Source organism: Macaca fascicularis, chromosome 18 (assembly GCF_037993035.2).
Source record: "Macaca fascicularis isolate 582-1 chromosome 18, T2T-MFA8v1.1".
NCBI classification, from domain to species: Eukaryota; Metazoa; Chordata; class Mammalia; order Primates; family Cercopithecidae; genus Macaca; species Macaca fascicularis.
The window spans coordinates 10,341,911-10,363,810 of NC_088392.1; the positions used below are offsets into that span (position 1 = coordinate 10,341,911).

The 21,900-nt window shown below is 39.5% G+C and overlaps 2 protein-coding genes and 2 long non-coding RNA genes across 4 annotated transcripts in view; 1 reads left to right on the forward strand and 3 right to left on the reverse strand.

Moving 5' to 3' along the window:
• Positions 1 to 1,469: 1,469 nt before the first annotated feature.
• Positions 1,470 to 11,546, reverse strand: LOC141409040 (uncharacterized). Its single transcript, XR_012427197.1, has 4 exons — positions 11,420 to 11,546; positions 6,573 to 6,723; positions 5,952 to 6,034; positions 1,470 to 2,301 (listed from the first exon to the last, which is right to left on the reverse strand). It is a non-coding gene; the product is annotated as an uncharacterized lncRNA (long non-coding RNA).
• Positions 3,913 to 9,085, forward strand: LOC107128057 (uncharacterized). The gene is made up of 2 exons (XR_001486634.4): positions 3,913 to 4,880; positions 5,880 to 9,085. It is a non-coding gene; the product is annotated as an uncharacterized lncRNA (long non-coding RNA).
• A 662-nt stretch (positions 11,547 to 12,208) lies between the features above and the next one.
• SOCS6 (suppressor of cytokine signaling 6) overlaps positions 12,209 to 21,900 on the reverse strand; it is a 40,348-nt gene continuing 30,656 nt past the window's right edge. The window contains exon 2 of the mRNA XM_065533645.2: positions 12,209 to 17,821. Coding sequence (XP_065389717.1) covers positions 16,088 to 17,695 — 1,608 coding nt within the window. The 5' untranslated portion in view covers positions 17,696 to 17,821 and the 3' untranslated portion in view covers positions 12,209 to 16,087. The remainder of the gene's footprint in view (positions 17,822 to 21,900) is intronic.
• The window catches only part of LOC141409031 (uncharacterized), a 34,789-nt gene continuing 31,277 nt past the window's right edge, over positions 18,389 to 21,900 (reverse strand). Inside the window, exon 5 of the mRNA XM_074022513.1 lies at positions 18,389 to 18,523. The gene's annotated coding sequence lies outside the window, so the exon portion shown is untranslated. The remainder of the gene's footprint in view (positions 18,524 to 21,900) is intronic.

Sequence of the window (21,900 nt, forward strand, 5' to 3'; positions counted from 1 at the left end):
TATATTTTTTTTTTTTTTTTTTTTGAGACAAGGTCTCGCTTTGTCACCCAGGCTGGAATGCAATGGTGTGATCTGGCTCACTGTAGCCTCAACCTCCCAGGCTCAAGCAGTCCTCCCATCTCAGCCTCCCAAGCAGCTGGGACTACAGGCATGTACCATCAAACCTGGCTATTTTTTATATTTTTTTATGAAGTTGGGGTCTGGCCATATTGCCCAGGCTGGTCTCGAACTCCTGGGCTCAAGTGAACCTTCTGCCTCGGCCTCCCAAAGTACTGGGATTATAGGCATGAGCTACTGCACCCGACCTCTAATATAAATTTTAAAATGAAAAATAATAAAGGACAATTGTCATCACTGATGGCCATATTTGAGTATTCCGGATTCTATAATCTAGAGAAATTTAGGTTACTGAACATTAAAATCACAAAGAGGCCACCAAACCACTTTTACTGGTGTTCTATAGGGTGGAAAAAGGATGTGAAACAGAAGAAAGAAATAGCTAAAGCTCTTTGTCTCTGGTTTTGGGAGATAAGTAAAGAAGAGAGGCAGCCTGGTATTTATGTCTCTCTACCTGTTGGTTCCCACATTTCCAGGAAGATCTGATATTTTAGAATAGCAGTATGCAAACTGGGGTAAGTACATGAAAGTCTAGAGGTTAAGTACATGTAAACTTCTCTTCAGTAAGCAGGTATGGATAGTTTAAAAGAATTAGTTCCCAGATCCTCAAGTACCATGTCTATTCTCTTCTAAAAGTGATCTTCCTGAGAATGTGCTTGGGGAGACATCATTCTGGTTAATTCTCTCTTCACAAGTATCCTTCTCTGTCATTCCATTGCTATAAGATGCCATGTAGGCCACTGGCCACACCATACCCCCACAAATCTCAGCTTTGTTTTGGAGACAGAGGGAGACAGATTTCCAACCCAGAATACTACACAGAACCTAACCAGTAAACAAATAGACATACAAATGAGTGGAATAAAGAGATTTTAAGGCATTCAAACTAAAAAAGAAAAAACAATCATGTACTTTTTCTCAGGGAGCTATTGGAGGATGTCCTCCAACAAAAAGAGGGAGTAAACCCAGAGACAGGTGATCCCCAACAGAGAAGAAATATGAAGGGAATCCTGGGAGTGATAATAAGATAACTCAGTAGTATCACTGGGAGTGACATTAAACGTAGCTTAAGGATATCTTAAGGTTAGCAGCTATAGTAGACTAGAGAGCAATCCATCCAAGTTCAAGGGAAAAAGCATGAGGGCAAGTAGGGATGTTTCAAGAAGAAAGAAAAGTGGATAGATTATCTGTTGTGTTCCAATGTATTGAGAAATAATTTCCAATTCTGAGGAAAACTTCAAAGATGACCAACACATAGAAAATTAAGTGAATGAAAAAAATGTGACGAATAATGAGACTGCAGTTGTACAAGAAAAGTTATACAGGAAAAAATAATCATAGCACAATATATGTTTTAGTTATAAAAATATTTATTGGCTTATAATAATTTGAATACCTCCAAAAATTGGGATATAACACGTTTGGGAGAATGAGGAAAGAAACAATATGTATGTGTGTGAGTGTGTGGGTATATAAAAGAATTACAGCATTATATTTATGAAAGTAAGTCAACAGTTAATGCCCTAATGCTAAGGTCTAACCTAAACAAGAAAATCCAGAAACAGTAGTATACACTAGTAATAGAGCAAAAAGATTTTAGAAATCAGATGGGGAACTTTGAGTGTGATAGACAGAATAATGGCCCCCAAAGATATCCACATCTTAATCCCCAGAAACTGTGAGTATATTGCCTTTTGTAACAAAAGGAACTTTGCAGATGTGATTAAGTTAAGGATCTTGAGATGGGGAGATTATCCTGAATTTATCTAAATGCAGACAATCTAATCACCTGAATCTTTCACAGCAGGTTATCTTTTCTGGCTGAAGTCAGGAAGAGGGAGAAAGATGCAAAGCCTGACAAGAGTTGGACCTGCCATTGCTGGCTTTGAAGATGAAGGAGAGGCCCTGAGCCAAAGAATGTGGATGGCCTTTGGAACTTAGGAATGGGGAAATGAGGATCTCAGTTCTACAACCTCAAGTAACTAAATTCTGCCAGCAACCTAAATGAGCAAGTAAACAGATTCTCCGCAAGAGTCTCTAGGAAGGAACCCAGCCCCTAGAACACGTAGATTTAAGCTCAATGAGACCTATGCTGGACTTACCATCTCCAGCCTGTCAGATGATACATCTGTGTTATTTGAAGCCACTAAGTGTGTGATATTTGCCACAGCAGCCAACAAAAATCTGTTGAGGTACAGTAAAGAAGAGATATTTTAAATTCTGTGGTACTTTTTACATGAATACATTTGTTTTCAATATGTAACAATTTTAAAACTTTAGTAATCTAAGAATTTATGGATGTTTTCTTGATGTGATTAAAAATATTTAATTAAAACCATCAGCCTCCTTCTGGCTTCTCTTCCATTAGGTACATTTACACATGAATTCTGGTGGCTTATGCAGTCCACGAAATGGGAGAAAGGACCCTGATTCCCAGTTCATTTTGATGTTCCCCTAAGCTTATACTGACATAGCTGTGGTGGTTTAAAGTTGTGGCTGCAAAGTTTTTGGCCTCCCTACTACTAAGGGGGTTATGAACCCTTCCCTTTTATCTGGGCTGGCCTGTGACTGAGTTGACCAGTAAATAGTACCTGTGACAGTAGAGGACTTCTGGTGTGGGTTATAAAAGACCATGGTGCTCTGTCTCATTCACTCTTGGAGTCCTGAGCCACCATCTACAACGTCTGGTTGCACTGAGATCGTCATGCTGCACAAGCCACACGTAGGTGCCCTGATCAACCAACCCTGCTAAGCGGATTCTTCAGCCATCTTTGAACAGACACATGCACAAAGCCTTCCTGTGTAGGAAACTATCTTAGAGCCCTCCAGCCCAGCCCATCTGTCAGCTGAAAAACACTGAGTGCTGCCAACCCTTCTTAGGATAGAAGAACCACCCAGCTGATCCCTACCCAAATTCCAAACCCACGAAATCAGGAGCTGTAATAAATTGTTCTAAGTCAACAATTTAAAGTTTTGGGATAGTTTACTTTGTAACAATAGATGCCTACAATATAATTTTATTAGAAGACAGGTTCTGATCATGGCTTTCACACCCTTAACATCAAATATGGCCTTGGGGATCTTGGCTGAGCTCCAAAAGCCATGGTGTTTGGTTCTGTGTTGGATGACAGGAGCCAGTCCCCAACCAAGGTCCTGTACCTGAAGACACTCCCAACTCTTGGTGTCATAAAATCCAACTATCTCCCCAGGAAGGGCCACTTTGTTTTCGCACCCCCAGAACAAAACTTTTTTCCCCTAATGTGCCTCATAAAACAAAATGAGCTTTCCTCTAGGTCAGGGATATCCAGAACTCAAGGACTTCAAGACCAGCTATCTCGTTTAACAAAGAAAAAGGGGAAATTTCTCATGATTCCATGGTAGGAAAAATGCCACCACCTACAACCAACTTCTCACCCCTATAAAACAACATGCCTTATTCAGTGGTGGTGGGTTGAGGCAAAGAGGGAGTGTTTAAATGTTACCGTTAACAAAATAATTATTGGTTACTTATTGTAATGTAGTCAGACAATGTGGGTTTCATATTTTGTAATTTTTAGAATCTGCTGAGATATTCTTTCTTTTTGAGACAGAATTTCTCTCGTTGCCCAGGCTGGAGTGCAATGGTGCAATCTCGGCTCACTGCAACCTCTGCCTCCCAGGTTCAAGCAATTCTCCTGCCTCAGTCTCCCGAGTAGCTGGGATTACAGGCATGCGCCACCATGCCCAGCTAATTTTTTTGTATTTTTAGTAGATACTGGGTTTCTCCATGTTAGACAGGCTGGTCTTGAACTCCCGACCTCAGGTGATCTGCCCGCCTTGGCCTCCCAAAGTGCTGGGATTACAGGCGTGAGCCACCACACTCGGCCTGAGATATTCTTAAAGTCCTAAGATATGATCAGTTCTTTACATCTTCCAAATGTTTATATTAAATATATATATGAATATGTTTTAAAATACCTGTTAATTACATTATTCAATTCTTGTAATAATAAACGCTTGCATAGTATTCACTCTGGGCCAGGTGCTGTTTCAGAAATTTTAGATAAAGTAACTCTTAAGTGAGAGCCCTCTGAGGTTGGAGCTGTTATTACTACCGCAATAAACTTAATCAGTAAAGTTAAGGCAGGGAGAAGCTAAATGGCACTGCTAGTATGTGGCTAGGCAAGGGTTTCCACTCAGGCTGTGTTTTATATTTATATTTTAAAGGCCATGTGGCTTATATAGACTTTATTTCAAGCCACTTATGTTATTTTGAAAGAGTTATAGCATGCCTTATTAATAAGCAAAAAGTTTTATTTGCTGACAACCCTAGTTAACTCTCAACACTTAACATATTTATATTTCTCTCACCTCTGTTACTTCTAGTTACTCCATTTTTGCTTACTTTGTAGAAGTTGTTTGACAATATTGCTGACATTTAAGTATTCTTGTATATTTCTTTATACTGGTGATTTCCTTATTTTTTTTTTCTCCTTGGCTGCTTTTTATTCTAAAGGTTTAAGAGTCAAAAAGTGACTAGGTGGCCTTAATTACAATGGTTTGAATGAGTTAGTTTGGTTTTCCTTTTTAATCTGCGTTCTCTTTATATCCTAGCCTAGTTTCTGGGAGGTGCAAGGCACTGAGTGACTCATTGGGACCTGCTGAGTCATTAGAGAGAGTGCCTGAGGGACAGAGGCCAGAGTACAACTTAAGCTATCTGGAATCTTCCCTCTGCTGTCTTACTGGCTGTCTACATGGGGCTACATTTTAACTATGGCTTACAGGTAATCATTTCATGTCATGTTCTTTCTATCTTTTCCCCTCTAACGTGGTAGTAATCATCCTTTATCTCTCCATCTCCCCACCAGGATATTGCAAAGATTATTATTAAAAACAAAATGAAATTATCAATCCCTTCAGGAATATGTTTGCTGTATTAATATAAGAAACCATTCTCATGGTTTCCTTGATTTTTATAGCTGTGCTTATTGTATCCCTTCTCAATGAAGAAGATATGCCAAATTTCTCCCAGAGGCATCTGGCATTGATTTAAAATTGATTCAGTGGCTGAAGAACCCTGAAATTGTCCCAGTGGGTTCTTATCTCTGCCAGGTAAATATTTCCGAGAACTAACATGCTAAGTCTGAGACTGGTTATTCATGATTTAACTTTTAGAGTTGTATTGTTCTTGAGTTTCTTTGGGGTTACCTTTCTTGAACCCCTATGATTTTGTGCATCCCACTCGTCTGTGTCAGTGTATGTTCTTCAAGACTGAGGGATACTAGAGCTGGGAGGAACAACCTACTTGCTAAGAAAGGACATTCAATGTGTACTTAATAAGATGTTCAGAGATAGATTTTCCCAGACTGGTCATGGGGTCCCATGCTCTTTCTTTCCTTCCACTCCAACAACTGCAGCATGTTTAGTTTTTGTCTTTAAGTGTGATGACTCACGGCCACCCAGTCATTGCCACACTTCCAGACAGCAAGTCTTTACTTGACCCTGTTCACGTCAGAAGTGGAGAGATCACAAAGATGGCAAGAGAAAACTCTTCTCCCAGGCCTGTCTCCTTTCATTCAGGAATGAAAGTCTTTCTCAACCTTACATCTATTGAATGTCATGGGCTCTCTGGCTCTGCACGGGTGGCTGGAAAAATGAGTATCTTGCTTTTTCAGCATCTACATTGAGAGGCCGGCAAGGAAAAGTGGATGAAGAACAATTAACCGAAGTGTCTGTCACAACTAACACATTCTTTTTCTCTTTTGCTCTCTTCTACTCCACAGAAATCATTGCCTGTCAACAGTCCCCCCTGACCCCGCCACCCCACTCTTGGGAATGGACTCTGACAAACTCACCATCAGGAAAGTTGATGTTACCCATCTAGGATGGAAGAATGGGATTCTGAACTTTGTCACTGTTTCTGAAAGGTCATCAGCTCCTGTAATTGCATGGTTGGGACAGATCTATTTAAACTGCTTTGAAGTTTTCCCAGAAAATTCCCACAAAATTGTGCAACCCAAGGAAATGAGGTGGAAAAAATGGCACTGGCTTCAATTTGCTTCTCACCACGACCCTGTGAAGAAGGCACGTAGCCACTCATATTTGTGATTTAAAAAATGAGGGATCAACAATTAAAGGGGTAACAGTTCTAGGTGCTTGGACTATTAGTTTTGTCAAAAACACAGTCGGTATAGGTTCATTGATAGTTGGCATTCATCATCTGAAATTAGATCCCCCTTTTAAATTATTGTTTCTCTCATTTTCCTTGCTTTTACATAGAAGTTTTTTTTTTCTGTAAATAGAGAATGGCATGGGATGACATTGCAAATAGGCAATATGCCATACGATCAATTCTATGTATTAATTCCAGAATAGTTTCCTCATTAATAGAAATACAGGATGCATTCTGGTATCATTATCGTTGACATTTCTCTGTTTTTATTATGTTCAACAAAATATTGTATTCAACAGCTTACCTCAGAAGAGAAGTTTGATAAGGTCTGATTGTCCTTTAGTTTTACCTTTATCACCAAGACAGGACCCAAACCTGTCTTCCTCCTAGTGTGGCAGGGCTGTTGCAATGAAGCATGCAAACAACAAACACATCTTTCTAAAGCTCTCCTTCATCTGAAAATAAAGAAGACAACTTGATATGAATAAAACCCATAGAATTTTGGAAAATTTTGATGTTTCTCAATCTGCACTCTCTAGTTGGGATTGATTTAACTGAGAGTAACAGAAACTTTGACACTGCTTAAACAAATAAGAGGTTTATTTGTCTTGCAAACAGTAGGAAAGTATTCATTTCAGGGCCCAGTGCAACTGCTCCAGGGCCAGCTCATTTGACCTTTCGGCTTTTCCATCCTGCATGTGTAACTGCTGAGCATCTGAGAGTTACATTAGCAAGCCAGGAGAAGAAGAAGAAAGATGAAGAAGGGAGGATAAGTGGCTATAGCAGGAAGTGGAACATTTCCAGAACCCCAATAAATGTATATCTTGCCTAAACTACGTCTCACAACCACCTTTAGCTGCAAGAGAGTCTGGTAACTGTAGTTTTTTCACTGGGCACACTGCCATTCCTGTAAAAATTAAAATTTTCTTAATGAGGATGAAATAGAGACATGATGTTGCCTCAGCAACTAGCAGTGTACACCACACCCATCATCGCCAGGCAAAGTGTAGTGTCTATGATTTCATTTGTTAGTTATCACTTTCAACATCTATTGAAATAGTAAACATAAGCCAAAATGGTATCAAAGACTGATCTACCATATTATTTTGTTTTTCCAATAAGTAATAGTAGCCTTACTCACCTTTGAGAAGTGTAGTTTATTTTATAGGCACAATTTTACATGTATTTCTATTTTGGGGTGTGGGAGTAAGTAAAGATTTGTATCTTGTTTGGGCTGCTGTAACCCAATGCCATACATTGGGTAGCTTATAAACAACAGAAATTTCTTTCTAATGGTTCTGGAGGCTGGGAAGTCCAAGATCAAGGCATCAGCAAATCTGGTGTCCATTGAGGACCCACTTCTTGCTTCATAGATAGCACCTTCTCCAGGGGCCAATGAGCTCTCAGGGGCCTCTTTCATAAGGGTGCTAATCCCATTCATGAAAGCAAAGCCCTCATGAACTGATTACTTCTCAAAGGCCCCATTTCCGAATACCATCACTTTGGGGATTAGGATTTCATCTTCTGAATTTTGGAAGGACCTAAACATTCAGTTCATTTGAATAGTAAAGTGAGCTTGAAAGGGACAAAATTCACTGGATTGTCAAAGGGGTCTGGGATTCATCTTGGGACTGCTGTTTCCCTGCTACACTGTTTGAGCACCTTGGCTTTACCCTTTAAAACCAGGGCCCCTCAACCCTGACTAAACCTGGAAACAATTTGAACTCAAGGCTGAAAAACAGCTTCTGAGTCAATGGGTGGCCCATTTTGGGCTGTGCCTGACCAAGCTGTCTGACTGGGTCTGTAGGAACACTCTTGATGGTGTCATGGGCAACAAGTCAATGGTGCATTTAAACAGAGAAGTGCTCCATGCACTTCCTGGTTACATCTTGACTCCAAGGATCTTATCCCAGGAACTTAAATGAAATGGGCATACCAAACTGATGGGCTCATTGTGGACTCAGCCTATTGCAACTATGTTACAAGTTTTTTTTTTTTCCTTTTAGCTTTTTTTTTTTCTCCAAATCTTTTATTCTTTTTCTCTATTTAGGTTTTGTCTTAGAAACCTTATTAGAAATTTCAAGTTGGAAAGACTTTAAAAAGTCACCTTATCCAGCTCCCTACCTGCAGGAATCCTAGAGCACCACATCCAAGTTTTTCAAATGCGGACACCTAAAGCTGAGACAATCATTATCTCACAAATCTGCCAGTTTTGAGTAACATGTAAGAAAGGTATTTCTTATTACTACACTGATAGCTTCAACTGGAAGATTTCATAATCTCATACCCACAGGGAAACTCTAAAATCTTATTTAACAAAATGACCAAAAAGCTGATGCACTGAGTGGCTGTTACATTGCTAGCTCATCCCTTTTGCATAAGCTTTGTTGATTCAGAATTACGTGATAGCTTAAGAGTCTCCATTAGAAAATTTGGAGAAGTATGAATGAAGCATAGCAACAATTCTGTGTAAAAGCTGAAGGTTTTGATGGGGTGTGAAAAAGAAAAAACTGAACAGTGTCATGTGCCATTCTGTCATCTTTAAAATTAAAATGTCATGTAAGGACATACACCCTTATAAGGATCATTGAACATATTCGTCTTCATTTTCAACAGTGAAACAGGTTGTATCTTCTCCCTTCCTTTTTTCTTTCTAAGGCTTAGGAGAGTTTCAAGGAGAAGAGGTTAATCAATTTGATTTGGGATAATGAGAGAAGACATTGTGAGATAAGGCTTGAATTACCTTTGGAGAATGAGTATTGATTGTCTGGTTGGGTGGGATGGGAAAGATTGAAATAAAGACAGATGAATAAATGCAATAATTTTTATTGACTCTGCTTCGGTGGCTAAGTCATTGGATTACTCAAGCCACTATTATGCCCACAGGCAGCCATTACTGTTCATACTTATCTCTTACTTTGGGGAAGGCAAAGCATTTGTTACTCTTGACCCTCTGTATCTGCTGGTTTGAATCCACAGAGCTAGAGGCCTTTTCAGGGGCTTGAACATTGGTAGATTTTGGTATCCACAGGTGGTGGAGGAGAGCGGGGAGGATAGAGGGTGGTCCTAGAACCAATCCCATGCAGATACCCAGTGACACCTGTATATTCACCTTGTGACCTAGTGTAATTAAATCCTACTGTCCCTGGATGCCACCATTTTAGACCCATGAAACCAAGTGAGAGATCCGGAAAAACCCTTATATCCGTATCTGTGCCTCCTAGGGCTTTCTTGGTGTGGGGAAATCCATTGCTTATGATTACAAAGGGAATTCTTCCTTTTCAATGTATATATATATATTTTTTTTGAGATGGAGTCTCGCTCTTTTGCCCAGGTTGGAGTGCAGTGGTGCAGTCTCAGCTCACTGCAACGTCTGCCTCTTGGGTTCAAGTGATTCTCCTGCCTCAGCCTCCTGAGTAGCTGGGATTACAGGTGCATGCCATCATGCCTGGCTAGTTTTTGTATTTTTAGTAGAGATGGGGTTTCATCATGTTGCTCAGGCTGGTCTCGAACTCCTAACCTTGTGATTTGCCCACCTCAGCCTCCCAAAGTGCTGGGATTACAGGCGTGAGCCACCATGCCCTGCTCAATTTAATATTTACCCTGTTTGTAAGCCAAAGTTAACCAAGGACAAGATTTGACAGCCCACAATTCTCTCTAGGCAAGACAGTTGGCCCTATTTATAAACCTTGATCTAGCCAGCTCTGCTTGGCTCTATGTAAGGGAGCCTTTCCCTCCTATGACTCCTCCAAAAGTGGTGGTGAGACTGCCTGCCTGGTATTGAGGAGGGAAGAATATAGGCTGGTACGAAAGCGTTCTAGGACTCTGGCTACAAAACTCAGCTGTGCCCCGAGATGAATGCCCGCCCAGATATTCACTATTATTGGTTCTTTGCCAGCGTCAGGCCTGGGACACTCCTGGGGTCTCTGGATTTGACTTCTGTAATCAAACCTTTTTTTTTTTTTTTGGAGACGGAGTCTCGCTCTGTCGCCCAGGCTGGAGTGCAGTGGCCGGATCTCAGCTCACTGCAAGCTCCGCCTCCCGGGTTCCCGCCATTCTCCAGCCTCAGCCTCCCGAGTGGCTGGGACCACAGGCGCCGCCACCAAGCCCGGCTAGTTTTTGTATTTTTAGTAGAGACGGGGTTTCACCGTGTTAGCCAGGATGGTCTCGATCTCCTGACCTCGTGATCCGCCCGTCTCAGCCTCCCAAAGTGCTGGGATGACAGGCGTGAGCCACCGCGCCCGGCCTGTAATCAAATCTTAACAAGCAAAAGGTACTTTTCACTCTCAGATCCATTGGTTGTTTCCTGGGGTTTATGACTGATCTTCCTACTAGGACTGAATTATGTCATAAACTGATACTTCTACTCCATCCAATCTGCCCTTTCCATAAAGGAACACAAAGACCCTATGGAACTGTAAAGTCTGACAGGGGAAGGTCTAGGAAAACTGTTCTGGAAAATTCCAACATGAGGGGGAGCCTGGCTAGAGCCGCAAGGGTCAAAGCAGCTGTAAATCCATCAACAAAACAAGCCATACACGAAGGAAGACAAGAGTCACGTTTTGCTAAAAAGAGGATTCAAAAGGTTAGGTAACCCCAAAACTAGAAACTGAAATACAACAAAAGTTAAAAGAATTAAACAACCATTTAAAAAAAAAAACAACCAATGAATTGTAAACGAAGCTGAAGATCTGAAAGAAGAAAAGCCACTAGGCCAAAACAGCAGACATGAAAGCTAAATTCAACAGAAATAACATTAAACTATTTTTGATCCAGAAAGTTGAAAGCCTAGGAAAAGCATAAGTAAAATCTGTGAGGCTTAAAAAAAAAAAAAAAAGGAAAAATTTAGAGGTGGTAGTAAAAAAAATTGGCTATAACAAACAAAATGTTATTATGGAAGTTCTGACGCAGACACAGTATTTTCTGTGTTATCTGGCAGCCTAGCAGCAGGTCTTTCATCTTCTGAGAGCGTCCGCCTGCTCTCACCCTCGCCCTCCTCACAGGTGGCCTTTCAGGACAAGCACCTACAAGGAATGCAGCTTGGCCTCAACAAACTTCCCTGTTCCTCTATCTTATTAAATGAATAACCCTAGAGAAGAGGCAGATGAACATGAAACACTCATTTTCTAAAACAGTTCAAAGTTTGTTTACCTGGTGACGGTGTACATTTGTGAAGTCTGTTCTTTTGCACAATTCTTGATCCCACGATAGTCTTTCGTTAGCACCATCATCAGCAAAGTATAACGTTAACATCAATGCTGTCAACCGACACCAGCTCTGGAAAATGGGGTTAGAGACCGCGCTATGTGTATTCCACTGAATCCAAATTGGGTTTCACTCAAGTGAAAATTTGTGATACATTCCAAACAAGATCAGTCGAAAATTCATCTTTGAATTAGCCATGGTTTTTTAAAAAAAGAATCTGTCTACGAAGTATTCAAACAAAATAAAGTGGGTGTTTAATCCCATGGTTAAGAACTCTGATACAATACAATACAGTGGATATAAGGAGAACTCTTTCTTATCTATGAAAAAATTTCTAAATGACCCCTATATGAACTTTAATGACCTGGTTCTATTTCAATGAAATATTAATAGTGACATGCTTTTTAATATGCCACAACCCAAACATTGTATCATTTAGCCTAGGCTTCTCTCAGTGAGATTTCATTACTGTGTCAGTTTTAATTTAGTCTTCTTGCTTAGTACAAGTTCTTCACTAGCTCCAGCCTTCACGTGGAAGGCTTTCGGAGATTAGCACCACTAGCTGACATCTTCCATTAGGGACATGATTCTGCTTTCCCATTTTTACTAAAATTTGCTGGTTCTCACCCTCCAGCCCCTGTGCAGTTCCTGGGACACCCAGAAGTTATCCAGTTAACCCCATACTAATTAAAATCAGGCACCTCTCAGGGTATTAAGTAGACTACAAGGCAGGTCTTGTGAACGAAATTTTTTATTTACACACTGTATCTAGAAGCAGATACATAAATTCTTATACAATTAATTTCCAAAAATGTGCAAGAAATTACTATAATTTGTTTACAAACCAAAACACGTATTAAAATCAATGGACTTTGGATAATTCATTCTGTGGTGTTCTCAGTACAAATGGTACACACCTGATTTGAAACATACAGAAAAAGTGTAAACTACCGCAATTTGAATTGCAAGTATTAATTTCATGGCACTCCAACAACTATGAAATTTCTTTAACCCAACATGTATATACTTATTACAAAATTCTATAAGAATTTTTCATAATCTCTGGATGTAGAGTTTGGATCACTTTTCAGAAACAGCAACTACACACTTTGCCATGTTATGACTGATTAATAAAAAGAATGTTTATAAAAAACCTTCTTTACAGGATTAAAAAAGTATTCAAAGAAACCAAATTTGTGATTGCTAGTGTACTAACACTTTTAGAATTTTAAAGTTATTCACGGAACTGGCTATTGTTCCTTATTATTCAAGAGAACTGCCTATTGCTGGTAGTGAGTTCATTTTGAAATTAAGACTTCATATTGGATGAAAAGCAATTAGGATTTAAATTAAAATGTATTATTCTGATTCATTCGTAAAGCAATATCTCCCATATACAATGTGAAATGTACAGTAGTTAAAATGGGCATTTCTGAAAGCATTGTTACAAGGATTATTTTAGACCTGTAGCACTAGCAGAGACATTGCATTAACCTATGTTAGATTTTAGTAACTTGTATCCTGTTTCAATAATACTGGCTCAAAAATTACAACGTATACTTTGGGTTTTGTTTCCTTTATGCCAATGATTTAGCCTTTTGGAATTTTATTTTCTTCAACAGCAAGATGGTTGCCCCGTGTAGCTGGTTTCCTTAAAAACTATTTTTAGTTCTATGATCATTTCCTGTGACATATTTTGACCTTCTAAATTTTCAGATTATTGCACCAAGTAGAAAGAGTTTTCCTCAGACAGAAAGAGAAAGAATTAGATATTTTTCAAGTACTTTCTATAGCCTTCTTATTATTTATAAAAATGCATAATAGTGTTATAGTAAGCCTAAAAATAGCTTCTGGCCTCCATCATATTTTGTGATGAAATATTTAATAGAAAACAACTCTGATTCATCTATTATGGCAAATGGATACAGCTTTCCTGTTTTTTCTTGCCTTGAGCTCAGATTTTTAGAAGCACATATTTAAAAAGCACTCATAGGCTGTGTCCATGTCATATATGTTAACTGCCAATCGAATCCTAAAATTTAACCGAATTGTGTCTAGACCAAACTAAATGATGAGTTTTCTCTCTCTCTTTTCCCTGTTTCCACTTTTAACCGGACTGTGTTACTATCATATAAAGCCAATCTTTCACATTGTTGTGCTGCCTACCCCAAATGGTTATTTTTCTACACAAAAGTAGAAAATATCGCAAAACATCTTTCTGCTTGTAAATTTAACTTTTTGGCAAATAGTTTGACTTTATCATTATACTATCAGAATCTGACAATTTCAAACTAGATTAGAATACGGCATACTAAAGTATGTATTATGAACATATAAAAGCGCATCAAAATTTGGCTTTCTGAATTAGAACAGTATCAAGACTGTCCTCCACTAAAACACAAAATACAATTTTAAAAACATTTAGATGAAAATCTGAATAATCTTGACACTAAGCGGGCAGATCTTAAACACATGACATGATAAGAAAACGCAGGGAATAGGTTATGTCCACATAAGACGGGTTCAGGGCAGTCCAAAGACCTCTGTGCACCATGATCTCACAAGGAGGACATGTAAATGCTTCTGGAGACACGGAGAAGCCATTTCAACATTTATTATTAATACACAGTGACTCTGTGACAAAACCTGCCATCTAATATAGATGCACAGGGACTTTTAACTCACCCTAGATATACTTTAAGTTGTTTTAAAAATAAATAGTTTTGCAAAAAAATAGTTTAAATGTCTTGCATTAATTTGATAACAAGCTTACAACTCTGTAATAGTTCTTAATCCAAATAGCTTATAATGAACACTTAAATTATATTATTACAGTATACTCCATATTCCATCTTATTAGGAGAAAACATATGAGAAAATGAGTCTTTGTAACAAGGTACAATCAACATCCCACCAAAATTAAGTACCTTTTCCCCTTTAAGTCAAAATACCATAAGACCATAATATTATGGTATTGTGCCTTTTCTTGGTAATATCTCAGTTCTGACCCTAAAAAATAAAGAGAAAAAAGTGAGGATTCAGATATGTTTGAATGACAAAGCCAGTAAGTTTGACCTAAACCTTTACCCTCATGTTTAAAGTGGGTAAGAGACTTTTCCTATCTCTTCCTTTAAGTGACAAAGGAAGAACCATCCCAAATTACAAGTTTCATCTGAAATAGAAACCTTTTCCTTTAAAGGTGTGTAGCTGAAAATTTTCTGGACAGGGTAATCCCAAAATACTACATCCATTGCAGAACTGTGAAATGAATAAACACTCTGCATTTCAAAATAGCTAAAAATTATTGAATATAACATCCCTCCCCAACAACCGACTCAAGGAGATAAATTAGCAATGGCAAATTACTTAAGACTTAGCTAAATTTTAAAAACCTATTTTTAAATGGCAGTATACATGAAAGACAATATGACTTCCACATCATTATCTAATATGGTTTAAATAATTTCCACGATTTTTAAACTAAAGTCATCAAGGGTTCTCTTTATAGTGGGGGTAAGGATTGGTCAAATCCAGCACACTTTTATAGTAACTACATAGAAGAAAAATATAAGTCCAACTTTAAAACAATGTTTTCTTTCTATTCAAATCAATTTAAAACTTTTTATAAACATTAATGTTGCAAGAGAATCCAGTTCATTTATGAAAATTAGTTGACAATCAAGTTCACCCAAGAAAATGCTGACTAAGCTAAAGAAATCACAGATAAAACATTTTACCAAAAGTATAGGTAACACACAAAAAAATGCTATCACAGGAAGCTATGATCATCTAATATTTCTTTAATAATAATTCTAGTTCCATAGGTTTTCATGTTATGCGCCAATTTGTACCCGAGTTCAATTACAGAAAAGGCAACAATTTCTAAATCGGTGGTATACATTTCTTTACAATTTTTTAATGTAAGGCCATTTATTAAAATAGACAAACTATAAGATGAAAATGAAGGCAACAGAAAAATTCAACTTTTCACAACCAAAAGAATTAGCATAACCTTAGAAATAATTTAGAAAAAAGTGTTGTTAAAAGATAAGTTGCAGATCTCCGTTCCATTACCCAAGATTATGTCAATTCACGATTCTAAATAAATCTTTTTAAAGAGATTAAAAACTCATCTTCAGTGTATAGTAAATTCTGTGTTTTATCACACAGGTATGTTTATTCAACACTATCTTTTGAAAATGGGCCATTTAAAAAGACATAGCAATTTCCATTCTGTAAGTTTCATTCAGCTTTACTTAGGGTTGAATACACATGAAATGTGCTTTTAATGCATAAAAATCACAGTGGATAGCAGCAAAGGACTGGGGGGAGGGGCATTAGGAGAATTTGATAATTCACATTGTGATTATTCTGCACATTGATGAAAGATAATTCACACCTCTAAAACCTCAAGACTTCCCTTTTTAAAGAACCAAAATAAACCCAAGACACCTTGCTGACATTTCCCAACCCCTAAACAAACTGATGACTCTTTTACACATAAAACTGAAATAGTAATGGCAGCAAAATATTTTGATGGCAATGAAAGTCTGTAAACTGTATTTCAATCTTTTGTTCTTATTCCCAAAGTGCAAGATGCAGGGTTCTCATCTTTCAGTAGTGCTTCTCCTGTAAATAATCCTTCATTTTGTTTGGCAAAGGCAGTTTCTGAATTAAGTCTATTCTGGTGTACTGACGTATAACAAAACGACACAGGTACTGCAACGAGCGCACCTGCATGAACCGGGACACTGGGTTGGTCAGTCTGACGGGGTAAGTTGCAGATCCAGGCAGCCGAGACCTTGAATAACAAAAAGCTCCATTTTCAGAGTCCCTGATTGAATGCTCAATTAGATCAACTATGGACGTATGTCCTTCCACATCGGGCTGTTCATAAAAGCTAAACCTACCGTTTGAGTGCTCAATTCTAGTGTGAAGTGTTTTACCATGAGAGCGAAAGCTCAAGCTTAAAAGATAACGGTCGTCAGAACTGTCCCGAACAAGAAAAGAACCATCTGGCACGTTTGCTAGCTTCCCTTCTGCCTCCCAACGTGTGATGGGTCCCCAGTACCATCCTTGTTTTGCAAGTTTTTTCAGCTCCTCTGTAAGGCTTGTCACGACCATGGGACCACTACTTTGCACTGAGTCGTACACTCTTGCAACCCCAGGAGCAGAGTTCGGATCAAAATTCAAATGACAGCGCATACTTTCAGCCACGTGGGCTTCTGTGCCAGTGAGTCCACTGAAGTTCCTTTGGATTTGATTATTCTGCATTGGAGGTAGCAATGGTGAGAGTGGAGGGACATCATCGTGACCCGCTCTCGGGCTCTGCAACATGACTCCCGTGGTGCCAATCAACAAGCCGTTCACGGACTGATCCACGAAGATCTCTGGGGCGACAACCAGGTCCTGGTCTACCTGACTCTCATCTTCGGGGAAAGCGCGCCCTCCCCCTGGAGGAGGAACCGCAGAGACTTCCATGGGAGAAGAGCTGTCCAGACAATAGCTCCGCGATCCTTCCAAAGGATACATCCCCTCATCTAAAGGCACAGTATACTGAATGTAGTCCTGAGGCATAAGTCCAATAACGACAGGCACATGTTCATCCAGGTGGAGATGCAGGTCTCCGTTATGAGAAGCCGAGCTCTTCAGTGAATTGGCTTGCTCTTGGCAAGCGGTCTCGTTCTGGAGGTCGTGGAAATCCTTCCGCACGCCGTTCAGGGCTGGACTCGGGCTGGAAGAGTGAACCAAGGCCTTGACTCTCACCTCCATCTTGATGCAGGTCTCCTCGGAGTTCGTGGGCCGCAGAGGCCACGGCGTGGGGCTGTAGTGATGGCTGCGGAGCGAGGTGGACCTTATCGGCCTCTGGGCTCTCACGTCTTTAAAGACGATGGGTGCTGAGGAGGAGGAGAAGGTGTCCTCGTCGGCAGAGCTCCCAGAGGGCGTGCCCGCCTTGCCTTTTGGCTTCTGTTTTGCAGAAAGCCGCCTTTTGAGCGTACCCATCAGGCTCTCGCTTTTCGATCTGTTTTTTCCGCCTTTTTCCTCTTCACCGTTGATATCGCAGCTGGCCATATCTTTACTATAGCAGCTACCAAACAAGGAATCATCTTTTCCAAAGTCACTGGCTAGCGATGGTTGTTGTACTACCATGAAATCAGTTTCTTCTTTACTTTTATTCAAGTTAAAAGATTTCCGTAAGGTTTTAAGACTAATTTTCTTCATTATGACTAGTTACCTAATCCAAGGGATCAAAATTTCTATCTGGAATATTATCCCCAAACATCTGGAGAGGCTGCAAGGCTGCATCTATGTATTTTTCCTGCTTCATTTAACCTTTGGAGACATTTTCTAAAAAATAAAAAGAAGAGTCATATTAAAAAATATTTCCACAAAAGTTTTATTTTAGTCAGTTTTAATCCTTTAGCTTCTGAACAACAATACCCCGGTCTTTCTTTTTTTTTTTCTTTTGAGACGGAGTCTCGCTCTGTCACCCAGGCTGGAGTGCAGTGGCCAGATCTCAGCTCACTGCAAGCTCCGCCTGCCGGGTTTACGCCATTCTCCTGCCTCAGTCTCCCGAGTAGCTGGGACTACAGGCGCCCGCCACCTCGCCCGGCTAGTTTTTTGTATTTTTAGTAGAGACGGGGTTTCACCGTGTTCGCCAGGATGGTCTCAATCTCCTGACCTTGTGATCCGCCCGCCTCGGCCTCCCAAAGTGCTGGGATTACAGGTGTGAGCCACTGCGCCTGGCCCAATCTTTTCTTAATGTCAACTCTGTTAGGACCGGGATTTCTATTGCACCCAGCAGAGCAGATCACTGCCTACTACACATGAGCATTTGGCAAATATTTCATGATGTTTATAAAGAACAAGCCTGTATCTACCTTTATTTCTTTTGGCACCTTGCTTTTTGGTATAATCTCTAACGTGTGGGCCAGTGTTCACGTCCTTCCCAGCTGGGCTCTAGCGGAGTCCACTCCTTCAGCACTGACCCCGGTTGCTTCTCTGCTGCCCGCCCATGTCCCAGGACGACAGTAAAGGCGTTCCCTAGAACTGCAGTAACAAGCCTAGTCAACTCAACAACTTATGCATATTTTAAATATTTAAGCATGTGTCAAAATAAACAAAAAGAATTTCATTATCTAGAGATGTTCTTCTATACTCGAGAGCTCCTTCAGAACAAGAATCATTCACCTTCAAGTTCCCAATGCACAGAGGAGGAAGATGCCCAACGCATGTGGGCTGCAAAGCTTCATCTCTTAAGTACGCCCATGTGTCTAGCTTTGATCTATTTGGAAGATTATGAAACATATTTCCAGAATTATTCTTTCTTACTCTTCTTTTTTTGCAATTTCCCATGGCAAATTTTTACTTCTATATCCAGAAATATATTTTCTAAACTTTTTTTGTACATTGTTCTACACTGAAATGACAGGATTTCAATTCTGTAAAGGCTTTCTGAAAGTCATTTCACAGGAAAAACTCTTGGTTCCATAAACCACGTTAAGTGATCCTAACACTGCTTTGCAAAGGCCTTGTGTTTAAATCGTGTGGAATGTTTTCTTTCCTCCAAGGCCATGTTCTGCCTTCTCTGCAACCATCAGAGTATGCCTTGACAAGATGACTCGCTTGACTTCAGCGAAATGCTAATAAAGCCCAGAACAAGATTCTAGCCTCCCAAACCAGCAGTTTAGCACCACTCAGTTTCTTGGCACAAGACTAGGGCTCTAGCTTTGATCCCATTCATGAATTCACTCTGCATTTACTAAGCCCCTACTTGGCCTCCGCTGGGTCAGCTTGGTTTAGCCCTGTGTGGCAATACACAGATTAATAAATAACTGATGGTCGCCCAACCCAGTAGGAGAGACAGATGTATGAACAGATAAATTGTAGTATCAATCCTTCTGTAATATAATGGTATACAAGGTGGGAATTGACAGGACAGAGAGAACCTGACGATTGTCTCCTTTTAGTTACAGGTAAGATTTGGGTGGTCTGCAGATGGAATCATTCTTACTAAAAACCATTCAGATCAGAGAACCTATCAGGGGATCAGTAATACCATGTCCCCAAAAGGAAGAACCAATTTTTAAAAGTCTACTGTCATGTACTACGTTTCGGAGTAAGTTGTAAAAAATAAAAACCAAAATATTTGAAGCACCAGTTACTTTTGAATAGTAAATGAAGTTGTATATTAGGTGAACTCAGTGTCTTAGTAGCATGTCTTCTACCCAAGCATAATGAAATATTATAACTGCTAGAATCAGTAACTGATTAACCCTACTAAATGTGAGATTCAAATAGTCCTGCTTCCCACGATCACGCCCATACCCCAAAACACGAGAGACTAGCAACCACGGTAAAAGTACCTGGCAATTACCTACTTGAAAATTACTCCTTTTTCAACTACCAATCCATATTTGTAAGCTATTAATCAATACTAATATTAAAGAAACAAAATGCAATCCTAGACATTACAAACTGTAAAAGTTCTATTAGGCCATATGGTCTTTTCTCTCTTCCCTTCATATTCTAGGCAAAGATTACTCTAAAATTTTTAAGAGTATCTGTTTTTCTGTTTGCACATCCAAAAATACATGCCATCTTTTTATAGGATTACCATCTGTCTCATGCCTAAGTAAATGTTCTGAATTAGTTTTACTGCTTTTCTAATTGTAAAATTTTAAGTTTACACATATACGTGAAAATGTATATAAAGTTTCAAGGGAAAAAGCTTTACACATTTAAATACTTTATCCATATGGGTAAAGGATAACTTCTTCAAATAATTTCAACCTCTTCTTAAAGAAATGACTTGAGGTAGTCATGTCTGTCAGTCATCATAACACATAATGAAAAAATTAAAAAGATCAAACAACTACTTAACCTTCAATAAATAAAACAGCTTTATTAACCCCATTTTATAAAATGAGGAAACTGGTTATTAGAGAGATTGGAATTTGCCCAAAAAAGTTAAAATTTGCTACTAGAAACAACAGATCCAGAATCTAAACCTGGCTATTTATTTGCAAAGCTCACATTCTTTCTCTACATCAAACTGTCCTACCTGTCATTCTACTGCTTACATCAGTGGTTCTCAAACATTCTGGTCTCAGAACCCCTTTATTCTCTTAAAAATTATTGGAAGACAAGAAGCAGCATTGTTTATGTGGGTTGTGTCTATTGAAATGTACTCTACTAGAAAATAAAACTGAGATACCAGGCATGGTGGCTCATGTCTGTAATCCCATTCTGGGAGACCAAGGCGGATCACCTGAGGTCAGGAGTTTGAGACCAGCCTGGCCAACATGGTGAACTCCGTCTCTACTAAAAATACAAAAAAAAATTAGCCAGGCATGGTGGCGTGTGCCTGTAATCCCACCTACTCAGAAGGCTGAGGCAGGAGAATTGCTTGAGACTGGGAGGCGGAGGTTGCAGTGAGCCGATATCGCGCCACTGCACTCCAGCCTGGGCAACAAGACTGAAAATTGTCTCAAAAAAAAAAAAAAAAAGAAAAGAAAAGAAAAGAAAACCCTGAGAAAATTTGTTATTTATTTACTGAAGACACAGAATCAGAGTCTTGCTGTGTTGACCAGGCTAGAGTGCAGTGGTATGATCTCGGCTCACTGCAGCCTCAACCTCCTGGGTTCAAGAGGATCCTCCCACCTCAGCCTTCCGAGTAGTTGGTACTATAGGCACGCACCACCACGCCTGGCTAATCTTGTCTATTTTTTGAAGAGATGAGGTCTAATTTTGTCTACTTTTTGTAGAGATGAGGTCTCTGTTGCCCGGGCTAGTCTTGAACTCCTGGCCTCAAGCAATCCTCCTACCTCTGCTTCCCAAAGTGCTGGGATTACAGTGTAAGCCACTGTGCCCAGCCTAATTTTATATGTATTTTAAAATGACAATATACTCTTTACTTGTTAACATAAATATCATTTTCATGAATAATAAAAATCAGTGAAAGTGGCACCACATGACATTACTGTAAATCTCTTCGGCCTGACTTAAAGGAAGACAGCTGGGCTCTCACGTCTGCTTCTGCACTGGATCTGTTACAGAGCAGTAGCCCTCTCTTATCTGCAGGGGATGCATCCCAAGATCCCCTGTGGATTCCTGAAACCACAGATAGTACAGAACCCTATATAAAGTAGACTTTGCTTTTTTCCTATACACACATACCTATGATAAAGTTTAATTTTTAAGTTAGGTACAGTAAGAGATTAACAACTATAAGTAATAATACAATTGAACAATTATAGCAACATACTGTAATGAAAGCTATGAGAATGTGGACTCTCTCTCACAAAATATCTTACTGTAGTGCACTCAGCTGTCTTCAGATGACTATTGGCCGTGGGTAATTAAACTGTGCATGGGGGACTACCTGTAAGAAGAAAATTCAGCCTCCTCCAGATACGTAGTTGGAA